The sequence below is a fragment of the Vipera berus genome, assembly GCF_964194415.1.
Source record: "Vipera berus genome assembly, chromosome: 5".
NCBI classification, from domain to species: domain Eukaryota; kingdom Metazoa; phylum Chordata; class Lepidosauria; order Squamata; family Viperidae; genus Vipera; species Vipera berus.
In genome coordinates, this window is record NC_138207.1 from 68,256,849 (window position 1) to 68,276,397 (window position 19,549).

General features: G+C 38.4%; 1 protein-coding gene across 1 annotated transcript in view; it reads right to left on the minus strand.

Annotated features, from left to right (window-relative positions):
* TCERG1L (transcription elongation regulator 1 like) overlaps positions 1-19,549 on the minus strand; it is a gene marked incomplete at its 5' end in the record, with an annotated part of 189,188 nt that overhangs the window by 156,806 nt on the left and 12,833 nt on the right. Inside the window, one exon of the mRNA XM_081329237.1 lies at positions 5,357-5,521. Coding sequence (XP_081185363.1) covers positions 5,357-5,521 — 165 coding nt within the window. The remainder of the gene's footprint in view (positions 1-5,356; positions 5,522-19,549) is intronic.

The window sequence follows — 19,549 nt, forward strand, 5'->3', positions numbered from 1 at the left end:
AAGGTCTGGAGAACAATAATGTTATGTTGAGGGCTTTTTACACTTTTCAATTTTGCATCTACAATGACAAGATAACCTATCAAAATATTATGAAAGACAAGCATGAAAAATTACATTATACATCAAAAAAAGATAATGAAAATACAATAGCTTTTAGAGTCCTCAGACAGCATTCTCTGAAAGATTTATTTTGGTCAGACTGAAGGGCAGTAAGTCATGCTTTATGAATGCCTATATATTGATATTTTTTTAGCTGAAAGGAAGACTGGCTGTAAAATATACTTTACACAAGAGATTATCTCAATATTAGATTATTTGCTTCTTTCCTCACCCCCCCCCAGTTATTAAACTTTGTAGAGAAACATTTCATTCTTGAGAGCTGACTACTACTTTTGAACAATCAACATTTTTGTCCTCTTTCAGGAAAAGAAACTTTCATTTAACTTCACTTCACTGTCAGTTGTACAATTCAGCTGAAAACTTATGAGGAAGCAATTTTGCAAGGGAAAAGGAACAAGTAAAGTAAAACACTGTGTTTTGAAAATATAATGTGTATTCCATTCCTCTTGTGCATCTGTTCAGGAATTACCATAGTATCATCCTCTTAGACTCTTTTTTAAAACATCAGAATAGAGCTGGAAGGGACCTTGGAGGTCTTCTAGTCCAATCCCCTGCTCAAGCATCTACCATTTCAGACAAGTGGCTGTCCAGTCTCTCTTAAAAACCTCCAGTGATGAAGCACCCACAACTTCTGAAGGCAAGCTGTTCCACTGGTTAATTTTTCTCACTATTAGGAAGTTTCTCCTTAATTCCAGGTTGCTTCTCTCCTTGATTAGTTTCCAACCATTGTTTCTTGCCTTGCCTTCTGCTAATTTGGAAAATAGGTTGTCCCCCCCTCTTCTTTGTGGCAGTCACTCAAATACTGGAATACTGCTATCATGTCACTCCTAATCCTTCTTTTCTCTAGATTAAAGGTAAAGGTAAGGTAAAGGTTCCCCAGCACATGCATGCTAGTTGTTTCCAACTCTGGGGGCCGGTGCTCATCTCCATTTCAAAGCCGAAGAGCCAGCGCTTGTCCAAGGACGTCTCCCTGGTCATGTGGCCGGCATGACTAGACGCCAAAGGCGCACGGAACGCTGTTACCTTCCCACCGCAGTGGTCCCTATTTTTCTACTTGCATTTTTATGTGCTTTTGAACTGCTAGGTTGGCAGAAGCTGGGACGAGTAACAGGCGCTCAACTCTGTTACACGGCACTTGGGATTCGACCCGCCAAACTGCCGACCTTCTGATCAACAAGCTCAGTGTCCTAACCCACTGAGCCACCGCATCCCTTTCTCTAGATTAGCCATGCCCAAATGCAACTGTTCTTAATATGTTTTAGTCTCCAGGCCTTTAATCATCTTAGCTGCTCTTCTCTGCACTTTTTCCAAAGTCTCAACATCTTTTTTTGTAATGTGGTGGACTAAAACTGGATGCAATATTCCAGGTGAGGTCTTAGTAAGGTTTTATAAAGCGGTACTAATACTTCACATGATTTTGATTCTATGCCTCTGTTTATATAACCAAGGATTGCATTAGCTTTTTTGGCTGCTACTGCACACTGCTGGCTCATATTTAAGTGAGAGAGACTCCAATGTCCCTCTCAGTTACTGTTTTGAGCCAGGTTTTGCCTAATCTGTACTTGTAGCTGGAACCTGGCTCAAAAACAATAACTGTTTTCTTTCTTAAGCCTCCAGATATTCAACTATGGGTCTCCAAGTTTCCTATCCAGCATTCAGGACTAATTCAACATTCAGGACTAATGAGTTGCACCAATATTTAGAGAACCAGGACTGGGGAAGGATAATCATATCATAATGCTGTCAAAAGTAATCCTCTTTATACATTCTACATGGGCTTATATTATTGATTTGTATTAAATAACCCTATTATTTCTGATAAATTGCAGCACATCCTCTTCATTTGCTCAACTATTAAAAATGTATTAAACTGCTACATGTATACAATAATAAATAACAGTTTGGCCATTTGTTTTACAAAATGTTATTACCGTGAGCTATTGCTATCATGCATATTAGGTATATTCTTGCTGCAATTATTGTAAATTGTTCAATTACACAGCTTTCACTGAATTCTGTGTTTGCTTTGTAGTTTAAGATTTCTTTACAAGCTTAAATAATTAGCATTTTCTTCCAACTCTAGGAAATTGTTGTTATTTATTTAACTGCTATCATAGCCATGAAAAAACATCTCATAAACTTATGTTCCTTTCTTTAGCATGTCATTGAACTGGAGAAGGAACATTATGAAAAAAAAGAGTATTATTAGGATTAAACAAATGTGCTGCATTATATAATTTAGGCAAACATAGCCAGCAATTCTCAGAGATCTGAAGTGGAATGAGATACGTGTAGGTTGTAAACAGAAATAACATAGATTGTGGTAGTCTGATACTCTTTCAGAAATTAATGAAAATAATAAAGGTAAACTAGAGCAATTTGAATCATGAATTATGTAAGATGGAAGCCTCTGCTATAAGGTGAACACCCTCAAGTCATCCTATGTTATCTCATTGTAGTGGGGGGAAAACTCCTACAAGGCACGGGTAAGAATCATCTGAAGCATAATGATCATCCCAATTGCTCAATTGCTCAAACCAGACCTTTATATAAAGCAGAAGTGATACAGGACAATTTTGGAGGATGAGGATCAGCTTAGTGACAAAAGCTGTTCCTCAACCACATGGTAAGTGCCGTCCATTCTGAATTTAACCATTCCACCATCATCTGGCACTCTACTGTCCATCATTTTATATTGTCGATCCATGTGATTTTCTTGGCAATGCCTGGCAAAAGGAAATGGTAAATCACTCTTCTATTTTACCAAGGGAATCAAATGGAATGCGGTATTGATGTTTTTGAATTTTGCTCTTTGAAAAACTGTGTGAGAATACAATGCACGTAGTAGAAAAACACAAATGGATCATAGAACAAGTTAAGAATCTCTGATTCTTACTTAAAACACAAATGACAAAGCTCAAATTATCAAATTTTGAGGAAGTTATGTGTAGACCTAGCTCTTTTGAGAAATCCATAATCTTGGGAAAGATAGAAGGAAAGGAAAGAACACTTCAACAAATATTTGGTCACCACGATGTTTAGTTTAGTTTTATTAATTTTTTTTAGTTTAGTTTAGTTTTATTAAATTTTTATACCGCCCTTCTCCCGAGGGATGTAAAAAAGTTGTTGAAACTCTAGAAAGAGTACAGAGAAGAGCAACAAAGATGATTAGGGGACTGGAGGCTAAAACATATAGGGAACGGTTGCTGGAATTGGGTATGTGTAATTTAATGAAGAGAAGGGCAAGGCAGGTTGTTCCACTGGTTAATTGTTCTGTCAGGAATTTTCTCCTTAGTTCTAGGTTGCTTCTCTCCTTGACTAGTTTCCATCCGTTGCTTCTTGTCCTGCTTTCAGGTGCTTTGGAGAATAGCTTGACTCCCTCTTTGTGGCAGCCCCTGAGATATTGGAACACTGCTATCATGTCACCCCTCACCCTTCTCTTCATTAAACTAGACATACTTCTAAATGGGAGGTTGACTATCCTTTGCTAACGTGCTAAAAAGAGTTGAATGCCCATCCATTAGGATTAGTCTAGTTGCAATTCTGGACCCCAAGTCCACTAGATGATTTCCAAGGTATCAATTCCAGTTCTATACAATATCCATGACATATATGATACCTTCCATTATGCCCCAGATAAACCAGGTGCTGTATGCCAGATGCAGTTACATAATTCAGGTAGTATCTGCTTTCACTTTTACTTATTTCAAACTTCTATTGTGCATTCCACTTGACAGAATATCTATAAATAATGCAATTTCCTGCTGCATGATTGATAATGGATTTATTTTTCTGGTACTCCTAACATGCTATCTGATATCCTATCAACCTAAGGAAAACACTGCTGCCAAAACCTGACAAGTTTATCCTTGAAAAAGTCAAACCAAACTGGTTATCTCAATGGGATAGCAATAATCTTCTTTTGAGCTTAAGCAATTTTACTGTGAGTATATGCTGTAACAGCTGTTTTAAAAAGTACATCATTGAAATGATTCACTGTTTATATCTGAGGAAAACTCTTCGCTCAAAAAATAAAGAAAGAAGTCAAGATAAGATTTTAGGATTATCTCCCTTATATTGATAAATCTAAGGCTTTTTGTCCTTTTAGATAACTACAAGAAGTCTATATGAATACCTATAGTTTTAACATATTGTTAGCATTAATTTAATTAATAAGACATCTTTAGAATTTAGCTGATTCGCAACAATTCTGTTCACACACAACTACTAGGTAAATTCTATGAATTTCAATGCAAGTTATTGCCAGGTAATATTGCTTGCCATCTCAATATATTTAATAAATACATAACACATACTGAGTCATGACTCATGTAAATGGTGCAGCTTTGATTAGCTAGCCAAAAATGGCACACTGCCCAACAGATAAACCTTTGGAGTTATTTTTTATGCAAGGCCCCATTGATAACTATGAAGATTACAGCCCAGCCCCATTCCCTCTGCAGTTCAGTAGATTGGTGGTAATTCAGTAAATTCTATGGCAAGTACTTGGGGCTGACACTCTCATTTGAAAACAGCCTTTCTAGGTAAACAGAACTTTGATGATTATTCATGGAATTATTTATAAGACATGATCAAGCATTACCTTTCAAACTGCAAACTGGAAGAACCGAATGAAAGTTTGCTTGTTTACCATTTCTTTTTCTTTTGAGAATCTTTCTTAGCCAATAAGCTCTCCATGGCTTCTCTCTCCCATCAAGGGCTCCACTTCATATACAGTAAATCACACCCTCATAGAACAGATGCTAATGCAGCATCTTTTCTCAGCTTTCAGTCATTTCTGGTGACTTTCCTTTTCAAGTTAATTCCACAGAATTGCTGTCTAATGTTTAAGGCTTACCAGCATCGCTTCCTACCATCTGTTCCCACCACCACCACACCTGTTCAACTCTTTTATCAATAGATTTGCCCTTCTACCGATGGGTCTCTTCATTCATACAACAAATGACCTAATCACCACTTCCCAATTGGTAAATTCATTTTTTTTTAAATCCTGATCAGAACCTTTAACCATTCATTTGTCTTTTGGATCTTCTCACTGTTATCAGCCGAAGTACACTTGCCCCATAACCAAATTGGGCTTTATTATATTCTAAGTATTTCTCAAAGATTAAGTTGAAGTTTGGCTTCTATGGGAAACTGTTCTTAAAACAAATAGCCACAGTTCGTTCCTACAGCACTGAAATATTATACTGATCAACAAGCAAAAAACTCATACCTTGGAAAGGTGATGTTAAAACTGGGATTTTTATTGGTGACAAAGTCAGCACATGACAAGGCTGCACACTTGATGGTGGTCCCTGAGGGGGTTCAGCATCTATGGACAGCATGGCTGCTGCAAATGCGATGGTCTGGTTGCCTCCAGTTTGTTTAAGGGAACCAGCTGAGAAAGAAATATATATATATATGAATTGGATTTTGTTCAGCGCATGTTTGAATTCTTCAACATTCATATAAAATCTACTGTATTGCTTAGCAGTCCAGCTCTACATCATAGTTTGATAACAGATAGCTTCTTCTTTCTTCTTCCTAACATGAAGGAAATATATATATATATATATATACTTTGTCTGGCTTATAGAACAAAAAACTTCCCCACTTTTCATGTAGGAATAACAGTGAATCAGATATTAAAGTTCCAAATTACCACAGGCCAATCAATACAATATAATTTTAGTTTAAAAGGCACAGCTTAAAATTCTTGCTCCACATGAAATGTATATCAATTTTTTTAAAAAAAACCAGTCACTGCACAAATAAGTGGATAAATACTTCTTTCTGAAACCTGGTTTCAGAGGCAGAATTAGATGTTAAGGAGTCGACATGCTGTATCATAATGGGGCTGCCATATATAATTTAGTGATATAATCATCCCTGTGGTTACCATTTCAGCTATTATTGTTTCAGAGTTTGCACTCATTTGGTGTGAAATATCTTTAGTGGTGGGTGGACTTAATTTCATGAAGTGAGGGAATCATATCAAGAAGGAGGCAACAGAGTGAAGTTTTAGAAGAAGGAGAAAATAATAAAATGATAGACAAGATCTATGTTTCTCAACTTCAACAACATTAAGATGTGTGACCTTCAACTCCCAGAATTCTGGGGGTCTGGGGAATCCTGGGAGTTGAAGTACATCCATCTTCACATTGATGAAGTTAGGAAACATTGAACTAGATGGAGACGTTTACAGAGTTTAGATTTCAAACAAACCAAGCCTGATGTTCTTTAGCAGCCTGGTGGGGCAAAGAGAGACAGAGAAGCTAGAAAGAAGAGGCTTCAGCAAAACCAAAGAGACAGAATGGAGCAAAGGAGGCTCAAATGATCTTTAAAAAACCAAGACAAATTGCATGTTGGTAGAAAGAGGGTGGTGGTGGGGGAATGGGTTGCATCACCAGATCTGAGCTGCAAAATATGGCAGTAAAAAAGCAGCTTCTTGTATTGATCTCTCTTTTTTTGGCATTCTTAACTGTTAATCCTAGGAAAATGGGAGAAAGAGATAAGGCACAATAAAAAAATGTTGATAGACAAAAGACACTGACAGACCTGCCAGCATTTAAACCTCCAAATAGAAATGATCCTTGACTCCATTTGTTGGGAAAGGAATAGTTTTGTTAGAAGTCAAGTGCATTGCAATAATGCATAGCCAGAACTGAGAATCACATGCCAAAATCCCTAAATTCAACATTTTTCTCCCTTAACTGCCTCCCATCGCTGAACGCCCCCCCAGGACCAATCAGGTTCAAGCAAGATATTTTCAAAACAGTCACTTCAAGCACAGGTTGGTATGCAGCTATCTTCTCCTAGCCGGGTGACCTTGAAGCAGCATCTCAAGGAGATACAGCAGTTACTTTTGCTTTCCTGCAAGCATTCTCTCTCCCACCCACCCTCCCCAGAGGTCATGGCAGATTGTCACCACATGGTAGCAAAGCACACAAGCAAGTATAAGGTGGCAGCTGACAGAAACAGTGACTGAGATGGAGTGTCCTTTTAAGAGAAAGAATATTGTTATGTCATTCTATGCCAGCCCAACACAACTGTAATAAATGAATAAATATAAACGTATATTGTTGCAGTGAAGCAGTGACTGAATGAAAGCAGTGCTGCCTAGTGCATTTTTTCACACAAATATAAGTGATTTATATGCAATACAACCTGTTACCCTCGACATTAATGGAATTTAGAGTTCCAGACTGAACCAACCAATGCTGGCTAATAGTTTTGGAGTTGTAATAGATCTGAATGCACCAGATCAGCATATATGCAAAATGCTCTTTATACTTGATTCCAAAAGGAAAAAGGAAAGGCTATTATTGCAATATATCTTCTTCCAAAGAACAAAACTGAATTCAACAATTGAGTCATATGATAATGTAGAAATACTGCTTCATTGGTAGAAGGAAATTATCTCAAATGCTTTCTCTTCATAACATTTACTAAACATTTACTTTCTGAGAGGGTAGGGGATACTAGTCTTGCTTGATCAAAAACAGGGAAAGAAAAATAAAATAAAAGTCTTAAGGAAAGTTAATTTGACCCATGCCAGATGTTGTCATTTCTACACTGGGCAATATACGAAAAAAATTAAATCATTAGCTTATTATGTTATTCAACAAATGTATTTAATTGACAAGGAAGTCCTTCAGACATTAAGCAACAACTAAGTCAGCCAAAAGCCTTGTTTGATGTGACTCATGATTTTAGATATTTCATAACAGGTGCATGTTTTAGGATTCCTTTTGTAGATCAGCAGGATCCTAGACCTGTTCCTTGTTGCTGTCCTTTCACTTATGATCACAACAACTTTTATGGCTCCTTAATTAATGGAAGTTAAAGACTGAATAATTCAACTGGCTTTCTTGTCATTATGGCATATGAACATCTAAATAATATCTATTAAAATTGTGATAAAGGCAGAAAACATAAAGGCAAATAATATCAGTAAAAGATTTGTGATATTCCTAACTAAAAGAAGTGTCTGATTGTGTGTGTGTGTGTGTGTGTGTGTGTGTTTTCTTTACTGCCAAACCTTTCTCCCCAGTTGTGCACTTGGGAGTAAAATCAATAGTTAGCTTATAGTTACAATAAAAGTAAGTATACCTTCATCAAAATCAAGAACATTGATTGTCACTGCTGTAGCTGATATCAGACCTCAGAGTTATTTTAAGCAGCTGGCCTTTTCATAGGGAAAGATTCTGCAATTTTAGGATTACATTTTAATTAATGGAAAGGAATGGTTTTAAACATATTTTTAATGAATGAATCCTATGAGGTTATGCAGGATGTGGTTGATTTGCCAACCTTGCACCAATCTGTTGCACCCAATTGTTATGTAAGTTCTGAGAAATGCACATGATGTATCTGGAGGCAACAGGATTATAAAACGCTATTCTAGATACCATGTACCTGTACATTGCAAAAGATCAGGTGGGCTGTTCTGTGTCTCCATTAAACCTTTATGGAGAGAAGGTAGTTTCCATTTGGACTACGAGGTTTCAAACTGTTTTTAGTTTTCTCTTTGACTAAAACTGTTTTGTATGTTGACAGAATCAGAAAATCATAGAATGTAAAGCTTGGGAGAAACATTGGAGATCATTTTCTCCAACCTCCTCTTCCGTGAAGGAACCCACTACTAAGCAGTCTTGATAGATGGCCATCTGGCCTTTAAGTACGTACTTCAAGGAAAGAAGATGCCACCTTTTCCAAAGCAGTTTGTTCTTTTGAACAGCTTTTACTATGAGGATATTTTTTTACTGTCAAACTGAAATATCTTTTCTTCTACTTTAAACCTATTGTTAAATTACAGTCCTGTTTTCTCGATTACTGAACAAATCTACCCTATTCTCCATATGCCAGCTCTTCCTTGAATGTCTGTTCCCATGAAAGTCTGTTCTCCTGGCCAAATATGTCCATCAAAGTCCTACAGCCTTCCCTCATAAGCTTTTTTTCCCCAGACCTCATATCACATTGGCATTAGATTCTGATCTCCTCCACTTTATCAATGTCCTTCATAAAACCCAATGGCCAGAACTGAACTAGTATTTTAAGTGTGAAAAATAACAATGACTTTTCATGTTCCTTTTTGTAAAAATCTAATATTTTTAAAACTTACAATTGCTAGACTGATCTGCCAATACAGAAATGGCTAGTGGAGGGGTAGGCAACCTCGGCTCTGTTATGACTCATGGACATCAACTCCCAGAATTCCTGAGACAGTTGAGCAGGCACTAACCAGAAAATACTGTTTCCTTTAACATATAGACAAATGTCATATTGTAGGCTATCTTCTGTTCCTACCTCCCAAAAGTACGTATTGGTGGCCTAAACCTGGCAGTCTGACTAGAGAGTCAAATCAGCTGTACCTAACTACCATAAACCTTATCAATATAGTAAACAAATTACCTATCTGTGATGCAACTAAAATTTAGTTGAATGGGCAATGGTCTATATTGGTATAAAACAGCTTGTTGTAATATTCAGTGATGTAAAATATTAAATATAGATCATAGATGATAGATAGATAGATAGATAGATAGATAGATAGATAGATAGATAGATAGATAGATAGATAGATAGATAGATAGATAGATAGATAGACAGAGACAGACAGAAAGATAGATAGATAGATAGATAGATAGATAGATAGATAGATAGATAGATAGATAGATAGAGACAAACAGATGCATGTATGTATGTATGTATGTATGTATGTATGTATGTATGCACTGCAAGAGAGAATTATGTCTCACAAAAGGTAATTAAGAAGTTAGACAGTTTATAAGATTGTTGTGGACAAAATAAAAGGTGGGGGTATTATATATACCACCTGGAGTTTTATAAAACTAAAGGTGGGATATCAAGCTAATAGTTAACAAAATTAATAAATGAATATTTAATAGATAAGTTAATATCTATTATACGGTCCTTAAATAATTTTGCTGGGAAGAAAGTTACCATTGAAATAACTGTGAAAAATCTCTTTTTTTTCTGAGAGGATTTTCTTTTGCTGTCTTAGATAATTTGATCAATCCTGGTTGAATATATTCTGAAGTTAATAGTTACCAGGATTATACATAGGGATTGTTCTCCAGCAAAAGCATTGCTGTGTCACTTTTAATTGTTGCTCTTGCTGTTGCTTAATGCCATACAGATATTGATTGCTCTTGCTCTGTCACTCCAGCTCATCTGCTGTCTGCCAAACATTTCAAAGGCTCCTATGAATGTCAAGAAAAAGAGAAGTCTAAAAAACATCCGTAAGTGATATAGAAAATCTTTATGTTGGAAGCAATCAGTGTCTCTTCACACGCTGCCTATAAAAAATTCATTATTATGGACATAAAAGAAGAAATAGGTGTACAGAATGAAATAGGTCTACAATGTAATTAAATATATCGTTTCAAAAAATACATTACTTTATACGGAAATCGCTTAGAAATTGGGTGACTATTAGTATAATGTGAATCAAATGTGGACTCGAGTCTTCTCCCATTCTTCTCTTAATCACAGATCTTCCTTTGTTCTATAACTGCGTGTCCTGTATGGACCCCATCACTCTGGATGGATGAGGTAGGTTTCCTTAAAAAAAGCACATTTACACTACTTGCTGATCCCAAAATTGCAAATCTCAGTCAACTTCACAGTAGCCTTGGTGCCATCTGTGGATTGGCTTTGATTTCACTATATACCTGTATATCCTAATAATGAAGGCTGTGCAGATTGACCTAAAGCAGACTGACTATGATTCACATAGGCTTACTAGTTACTATCACCTCCCATTTCCAAACTAGCAATATATGCAATATATCCTTTGTTGTTGTTCAGACGCTATGTCATGCTCGACTCTTTCTGATCCCATTGGCCACAGCACATCAGGCCTTCCTCTCCTCCACTTACTGCCAGAGTCTTGCCCAAACTCATGGCTACTGCATTCTTGACACTATCTAACCATCTCATCCTCTCCTTTTGCCTTCAATCTTCCCCAACATCAGGATCTTTTCCAGGGTATTCTCTCTTCTCATTTGGTGCCCAAAGTATTTGAGCTTCAGCTTCAGTATTTGTCCTTCCAAAGAACAGTCAGGGGTGATTTCCTTTGGAATTAACTGACTTGATCTCCTTACAGTCCAAGGGACTCTCAAGAGTCTTCTCCAACACCACCATTCAAAAGCATAAATTTTTCGGCACTCAGCCTTCATTATATATCCTACTTCAGCTGACTAAACCAAAGAACAAATGTTAATTATATCATGACTAGTGGTTCTCCAGGATGATCTGCTCCCAACCAGGCTCTTCAGATCTTCCACTGCCTCTGTCATTAAGTCTATCCATGTTGCTTCTGGTTATCCTCTTATCTTCTTTCCTTCCATGTTTCCTAGCATTATGGACTTCTAAATGGAGCTAAGATCTTACATAATGTGATAATTTGACCTTGATCATCTGCGATTTTAATGAAAACTCTGGATTAATTTGTTTAATGGTCTATTGTTTCTTTTCTTAGCTACCCATGTTATTCTCAGGATACCTTCTCCAACACAGAGTTCAAATGTGTCTATCTCTTTCTATCTTCAATAGCTTCTTCAAAGCCCAAGTTTGGCTTCCATAGAAGATCACAGAGGAATCATTGTCATGCAGTTCTGATCGTGAAATTCTAGACACTTTATGACATCTAAATATCTTCTGCAAGGCTTTTGTTGCTACTCTACCAACCGCTAGTCAGAGACATATTTCCTTCACCATTGATAGTCAATCCTAAAAAGCAAATGCTACCTGTCATTGTAGAATCTTCACTGTCAGTTCTAAAGTCTGTCATTGTACCCATCATCACTACTTTTATCATTTTTATATTTAATCTTAGTTCTATTTTTTTCACTGTTCTATTATTACAGCTTGCAGATAATTTGTCTTTTCAGCAGAATACTGTCATCAGCAAAGCACAAGTTATTGATGCTTCATCCCCTGATATTAAAACCCTGCTTATCTTTTTTCCAAACCTTTGAGGGATATTCAGCATATAGGTTAAATGAATAAGGTGAGATTATACAGACTTGTCTCTCTCCTTTGTCATCTTGGATCCAGTCTGATTTTCCACATTCTATGGACTGTGGTTTCCTGTCTTGTGTATAGATTTTGCATGAGGATGATTAAATGGTATGGGATCCCAATTTCCCTTTCAATCAGCAAAAATTTCACGTGGGAGGATTTCTTAAAAAATCTTCATATATTATTTCACCCAATTTTAAGCAGTTAGTTAAGACAGGAAGTAGGCAAAGACAGTATCCCTTAGAAGGCACCAAACTGCAGCTTAAGTGGGATGTTGTTTTTTTTTCTCCTGGCTCCCATAGCTCTCAAAGTCTGCTGGAGATTTCTATTTCTATTTATAGAGAGCCTTGAATGGAGCAAACCTGTGGTTGACCCAGTCCTTTCCTTGATCTGAAAAGGCATTCTGAAGAGTCAAGCCACCCACTGGCTTCTCTTTCACCATGGCCATCATTCAGTTCACCACTGCTTCCCTGGAAGTCATATTTTCACCAATTCTCAAAATCTATATCGATTGCTGTGTCTGTCTAAAGACCAATAGTGGCAAAAACATTGATTTACAAGCAACTGCAACATTGGGAATGAGTTGTAGCCTCGTGAGAATTGTCGCTCAATTTTATGAAAGTGAGTTTTGATACCTTCGTGGTTTGCCTTTAAATTTGACTAAACTTGGAAGCATTTATCTGAAATGTCAAAAGCTTAACAGACCCATTTAATTCATTAATAAACCAGGCCCATGGTCTTTGTGGAAGATGCCTATAAGATGCCTGTCACTGTAGCACAGAAGCTAACTTCTGACAAGCAGAAATATAGCAATATTACTATCCTAAAGAAAATCCATCAATTTTCATTGTAGAAACCAAAACCATAAAACCTTCTCTCCTCTGAAAAAACATTGGTGAACTGTTTGGATTTCCTAATGATATTAAGCAACTATATGTTGAAAGCAGACACATTAAAGTGGTCACGAAGCAGAAAACTAGTTTAATATTATTTGGCTCTCTCTCTCTAATAAATTATTTACGAAACTCAAATTAGAAATAGTTTTAACAATAACAAATGATTGCTCCCTTGGTTCAGCAACATATATATTTAAGGCAGTACACCTTCAATAATTTAAAGGCAATAAGCTTGCCAAAATTGAAGGAAAGGAAGAGAAACTATAGTCAGCTTTCTTCAAGACCATTAGTGCTTGAACAATGCCACTATTTTCAGCTGTTTTGCTTTATTAGTGGTGCAACAGTTTAGGTGTGGCACTGGAACTGACACCCTTTATGCCATGGGTGTCAAACTCGCCATGTCACTCGCCATGAAAGCAGGACAAGAAGCAACGGATGGAAACTAGTCAAGGAGAGAAGCAACCTAGAACTAAGGAGAAACTTCCTGACAGTTAGAACAACTAACCAGTGGAACAACCTGCCTCCAGAGGTGGTGAATGCTCCAACACTGGAGGTTTTTAAGAAGAGACTGGACAGCCATTTGCCTGAAATGGTATAGAGTCTCCTGCCTGAGCAGGGGGTTGGACTAGATGACCTCCAAGGTCCCTTCCAACTTTATATTATTATTATTATTATTATTATTATTATTATTATTATTATTATTATTATTATTATTATTATTATTATTATTATTATTATTCACATGATGTGTTGTGATGTATCGCAACTCTTTTTTTTTTATTATTCCATTTATATCCAGCCCTTCTCCGAAGACTCAGGGCGGCTTACAAGCTTAGCAGTAGCCTTCATTCTATGTATATGCCTGCTTGTTAGGGCTTTCACACACACACACCCAAGCGGCATTATTACAAAGTCAGCTTAATTGCCCCCAACAATCTGGGTCCTCATTTTACCTACCTCGGAAGGATGGAAGGCTGAGTCAACCTTGAGCCTGGTGGGATGCGAACCTGCATCTTTTTGCATTGCCAGCAATGGGGTGGGCGCAGCTTTGATATGATGAAACTGGCCTGTGGGCCTCCAGTTTGACACCCTTGCTCTATGCAACTGATTTCACAGGTGAGAAGAAAATTGGGAGGGAAAATCCCAGGTGTGCGTATTGTGAGCTCACAGAAGAAAGCTATAGTCAGAAGCTTATGGGACTCAGATTGGAGATCTTCAGTTCTAAATGCGACAACCACATGAGATGAGAGGCAAAATTGTTGCCTGAAGCACCTGTCTAAACAAACCATAGGTTTAGGATTGGCCTATCAATCAAACTGGTTTTTGGAAGCTACAAAACAAAAGTAAATTATTTTTGAATGTGGATAAGGAATCCTGGTTTTGCTTTTCAGTTTACTCTTTACACGTGGATTCTTTCCTCCTTGATCCTCACTCCTGTTTTAACTTTTCTTTCCTTCAGTGATCTTGCAACATAGAACCCAGCTCCTAAGTCATCTGAGGAACTATCTACAGATCCAGATCATCTACCTATCATCTATCTGCCTGCCTGCCTACCTACCTACCTACCTACCTACCTACCTACCTATCTACCTACCTATCTTTCTTTCTATCAATCTATCAATCTATCTATATCATCTATACCAGTGTTTCCCAACCTTAGCCATTTTAAGATGAGTGGACTTCAACTCCCAGAATACCCCAGCCAGTATTGCTGGCTGGGGTATTCTGGGAGTTGAAGTCTACACATCTTAAAATGGCTAAGGTTGGGAAACACTGATCTATACATCCATCCATTACCATCTATGCATATATAACACATTTTATTTATTTATTTATTTATTTATTATTGGGACTTATATGCCCCCCTATCTCCCGAAGGACTCAGGGCGGCTAACAACAATAACGTACAATAAGTACAGAAGTTAAAATAAAAATTAAGATTAAAGGCCCCTGTAGGATAAATAAAAATTAAAATTAAAATAAATTAAAAATTAGAGTTAAAAATTAAAAACATAATTAAAATCCCTGTCAGTCTAGGTCAGCCAGGTGGAAAAGGAGTGTTTTGAGGCCGCGGCGAAAGGACCGGAGATCTGGGGCCATCTGAAGCTCAGGGGGGAGCTGGTTCCATAGGGCTGGTGCTCCCACAGAGAAGGCTCTCCCCCTGGGGGTCACTAGCCGATATTGTCTAGCCGACGGTACCCTGAGGAGGCCTTCTCTGTGTGAGCGTACTGGGCGATGGGAAGTCGTTCCCGGCAGCAGATGGTCCTGCAAGTATCCCGGGCCTAAGCCATGTAGGACTTTAAAGGTAAGTACCAGCACCTTAAATCTCATTTTACTGAAATGTTCTTTTTTTCTATGATGTATCAACAAATATACAGGAACTCATTCATATCTCAAAAGAAGCATCACAATGCAGTCATATATACTGTCTCATTAATATTCTGAAACCATAATGTGTTTGGCATAAGTTGCAATTGAGCTGTCAGTGTAATTGGCAACAGTTAATTATTTGGCATTATTCAGATGAAATAAGATAAGCCTTCTCACTTCCCTTCATTTTTTTTTAAAGTGTTTTGTCAGTGTCAGTCTGTCATCAGCGGCATAGACGGAAAACAAAAATGAATTTAAGGCACAGAAAGCACAAGCAAATTTGAGATTTGGTCCTAGTTAAGCTGGAATTCATGAACAAAACACAAAGAAGAGAAATCAAGGAACTATAAAATGATTCTAACTTTTCCCATTGTGGTAGAAAAGGACTTGATTTCATTTCCCCCTAAATCAATAGAAAGTCTTGCAATTGGATACAAAACGATTTCAGAGAACATTGTTATGAGATGAATTTTCAGCTGTTCTGTCTTTTGTTCTCTCTAAGTTTTCCTGTTTCCCATTTGTGATTCAGTCCAATGCAGAAGGCATCTGAGAGAATTTGTCTAGTGGGGACTGTTCAGTTCAGGAAGCAGAAGCAATCAACAAGACTGGAGACAGAAGACGAATGTGTAAAACACATGTGAGAAATAGTTTAAGGTGATCCAAAAGTTCTACCTGGGATCTTTCATGTGCCTTGAAGAACCCTGTCATAGGTTTTGCTGACAGCTTCCTGAAACTTACTAGAAGCTTCTTCTGTGGTTATTGGAGCTACTTTAAGAAACAGTCAGAACAGCTGAAGTGAAGCAATGTGGCCGTTTCATTTCACTTTGGGAAATAAGGCCACATGGCTTCAAAAACCAACTTTGCTCAAAGCATTGTCAAAACAAAGCCCCCTCCCCCTTTCGAGATGACCCTAGTGAGTAAAGAGGGGAAAAAATAAAAAGAGCAGTAGCAGCATCTTCCACCAGGCCATAATAAAACTTAAAATGAGGTCAAAAAAGTTCAAAAGCATCCTGTAAATGAGGAAGAGAAGAGGAAACCTCTTTCATGAAAATAATATATGAAGAAACCAGAAAACCCATTAATTAAATGTATTTTCTAGCTTTACAATAAGTGTCTTACAATTCATATCCTTATCACAACTAACACCATCACTACCACCATCATAATCTACTCGAATCCTTGGGGGTTTTTTGGCTGCAGAAGCCACAATATCTATTCTCGTTCTTCTGAAGGCCTAGGCCCTGGGCCATAGTTAGTCAGATAGCAGGGAAAGAGGACACGGTTTTCTCCCAGGTCATTGTCTGAAGTAAAGCTACCAGTAAAGTTACAATACCAGTGTGACAATGATGATGCTCAAATACTTTTTAGAAGCCATTAGACCCAAGTTGAAAAATTGACCAAAAGGGAACAATTGAGCACATAATGCAGTGGCTTCATTTCATGTTGTTGTTAGTTGCGAATTCGTGTCCAACCCATCGCAACCCCATGGACAATGCTTCTCCAGGACTTCCTGTCCTCTACCATCTTCTGGAGTCCATATAGGCTCACGCCTACTGCTTCAGTGACTCCATCCAGCCACCTCATTCTCTGTCATCCCCTTCTTCTCTTGCCCTCAACCTTTCCCAGCATTAGGCTCTTCTCCAGTGAGTCCTTCCTTCTCATTAGGTGGCCAAAATATTTGAGTTTCAACTTCAAGATCTGCCCTTCTAAAGAATAGTCAGGGTTGATCTCCTCTAGGACTGACCGGTTTGATCACCTTGCAGTCCAAGGGACTCGCAGGAGTCTTCTCCAGCACCATAGTTCAAAGGCCTCAATTCTTTGGCGCTCAGCCTTTCTTACGGTCCAACTTTCACAGCCATACATTGCAACTGGGAAGACCATAGCCTTCACTATACGCACTTTTGTTGACAGGGTGATGTCTCTGCTTGTTAGTGTGCTATCTAGATTTGCCATGGCTTTCCTCCCCAGGAGCAAGCATCTTTTAATTTCTTGGCTGCAGTCCCTGTCTGCGGTGATCTTGGAGCCCAGGAAAATAAAATCTGTCACTACCTCCATTTCTTCCCCATGTATTTGCCATGATCTTGGTTTTCTTAATGTTTAGTTTCAACCCAAGTTTTGCACTCTCCTTTTTCACTCATAACAAGAGGCTCTTTAGTACCTCTTCACTTTCTGCCATTAGAGTGGTATCATCTGCATACCTTAGGTTGTTGATATTTCTCCAGGCAATTTTAATTCCAACTTTTGATTCATCTAGCCCTGCCTTACTTATGATGTGCTCTGCATATAAGTTAAACAGGCAGGGTGACAGTATACAGCCTTGCCCGTCTCCTTTCCTGATTTTGAACCAATCAGTGGTTCCGTGTCCAGTTCTCACTATTGCTTCTTGACCCGCATATAGGTTTCTCAAGAGACAAATAAGATGGTCTGGTACTCCCATCCCTTTAAAAACTTGCCACAGTTTGTTGTGATCCACACAATCAAAGGCTTTAGCATACTCAATGAAGCAGAAATAGATGCTTTTCTGGAACTCCCTAGCTTTCTCCATGATCCAGCGTATGTTGGCAATTTGATCTCTAGTTCCTCTGCCTCTTCGAAATCCTGCCTGTACTTCTAGTAGTTCTCAATCCACATACTGCTGGAGTCTAGCCTGTAGGATTTTAAGCATAACTTTACTAGCATGTGAAATGAGTGCAGTGGTGCGATAGTTTGAACATTCTTTGGCACTGCCTTTCTTTGGGATTGGAATGTAAACTGATCTTTTCCAATCCTGTAACCACTGTTGAGTTTTCCAAATTTGCTGGCAAATTGAGTGTAGCACTTTTACTGCATCGTCTTTTAAGATTTTGAATAGCTCAGCTGGAATACTGTCACCTTCACTAGCTTTGTTGTTGCTCAGCTTTCCTAAGGCCCATTTCACTTCACATTCTAGGATGTCTGGCTCAAGATCAGTGATCACCTCATCATGGTTATCAGGGACATTAAGCTCATTCTTGTATAGTTCTTCTGTGTAATTTTGCCACCTCTTCTGCCTCTGTTAGGTCCCTGCCATTTTGGTCCTTTATCATGCCCATTTTTGCATGAAACGTTCCCTTCATCTCTCCAATTTTCTTGAAAAGATCTCTGGTCCTCCCTATTCTATTGTTTTCTTCTATTTCTTTGCACTGTTCATTTAAGAAGGCATTCTTATCTCTTCTAGCTATTCTCTGGAATTCTGCATTCAATTGGGTGTACCTTTCTTTTTCTCCTTTGCCTTTTGCTTCCCTCCTGTCTTCAGCAATTTGCAAAGCTTCCTCAGACAACCATTTTGCTTTCTTGCATTTCTTTTTCTTTGGGATGGTTTTGGTTGCTACTTCTTGTAAAATGTTACGAACCATCCATAGTTCTTCAGGCACTCTATCAGATCTAATTCCTTAAATTTATTTATTTATTTATTTATTTAATTAAATTTTTATACCGCCCTTCTCCCGAAGGACTCAGGGCGGTGAACAGGGCATATCTTAAAACTACAAAAGTACAAAAGTTAAAAAAGAATTAAATTATTGCCCACAATAAAAACAATAAAATATATATATAAATATTAAAACCCTAAGTAATTCCCCATCAGGCCAGGCCAGCTTGTTCAAATAAATGGGTCTTTAACCCGCGCCGGAAGGAGCGGAGATCCGGTGCCATCCGGAGCTCAACCGGCAGCTGATTCCACAAAGCCGGAGCGCCCACAGAGAAGGCCCTCCCCCTGGGGGCCACCAGCCGACATTCTCTGACTGGAGGCACCCTGAGGAGGCCCTCTCTGTGGGAACGCACGGGGCGGAGGGGAGTCGACGCCGGCAGCAGGTGGTCCCCGAGGTATTCCGGACCCATGCCATGTAAGGACTTGAAAACCATCACTAAGACCTTGAACCTCACCCGGAAGACAACTGGTAACCAATGCAGCTCGCGGAGCAAAGGTGTAACATGGGAGTACCGGGAAACTCCCAAGACAACTCTCGCGGCCGCATTCTGTACCAGTTGGAGCCTCTGAGTGGTCTTCTAGGGAAGCCCCATGTAGAGAGCATTGCAATAGTCAAGACGAGAGGTCACGAGCGCATGAGTGACCGTACACAGGGCATCCCGGT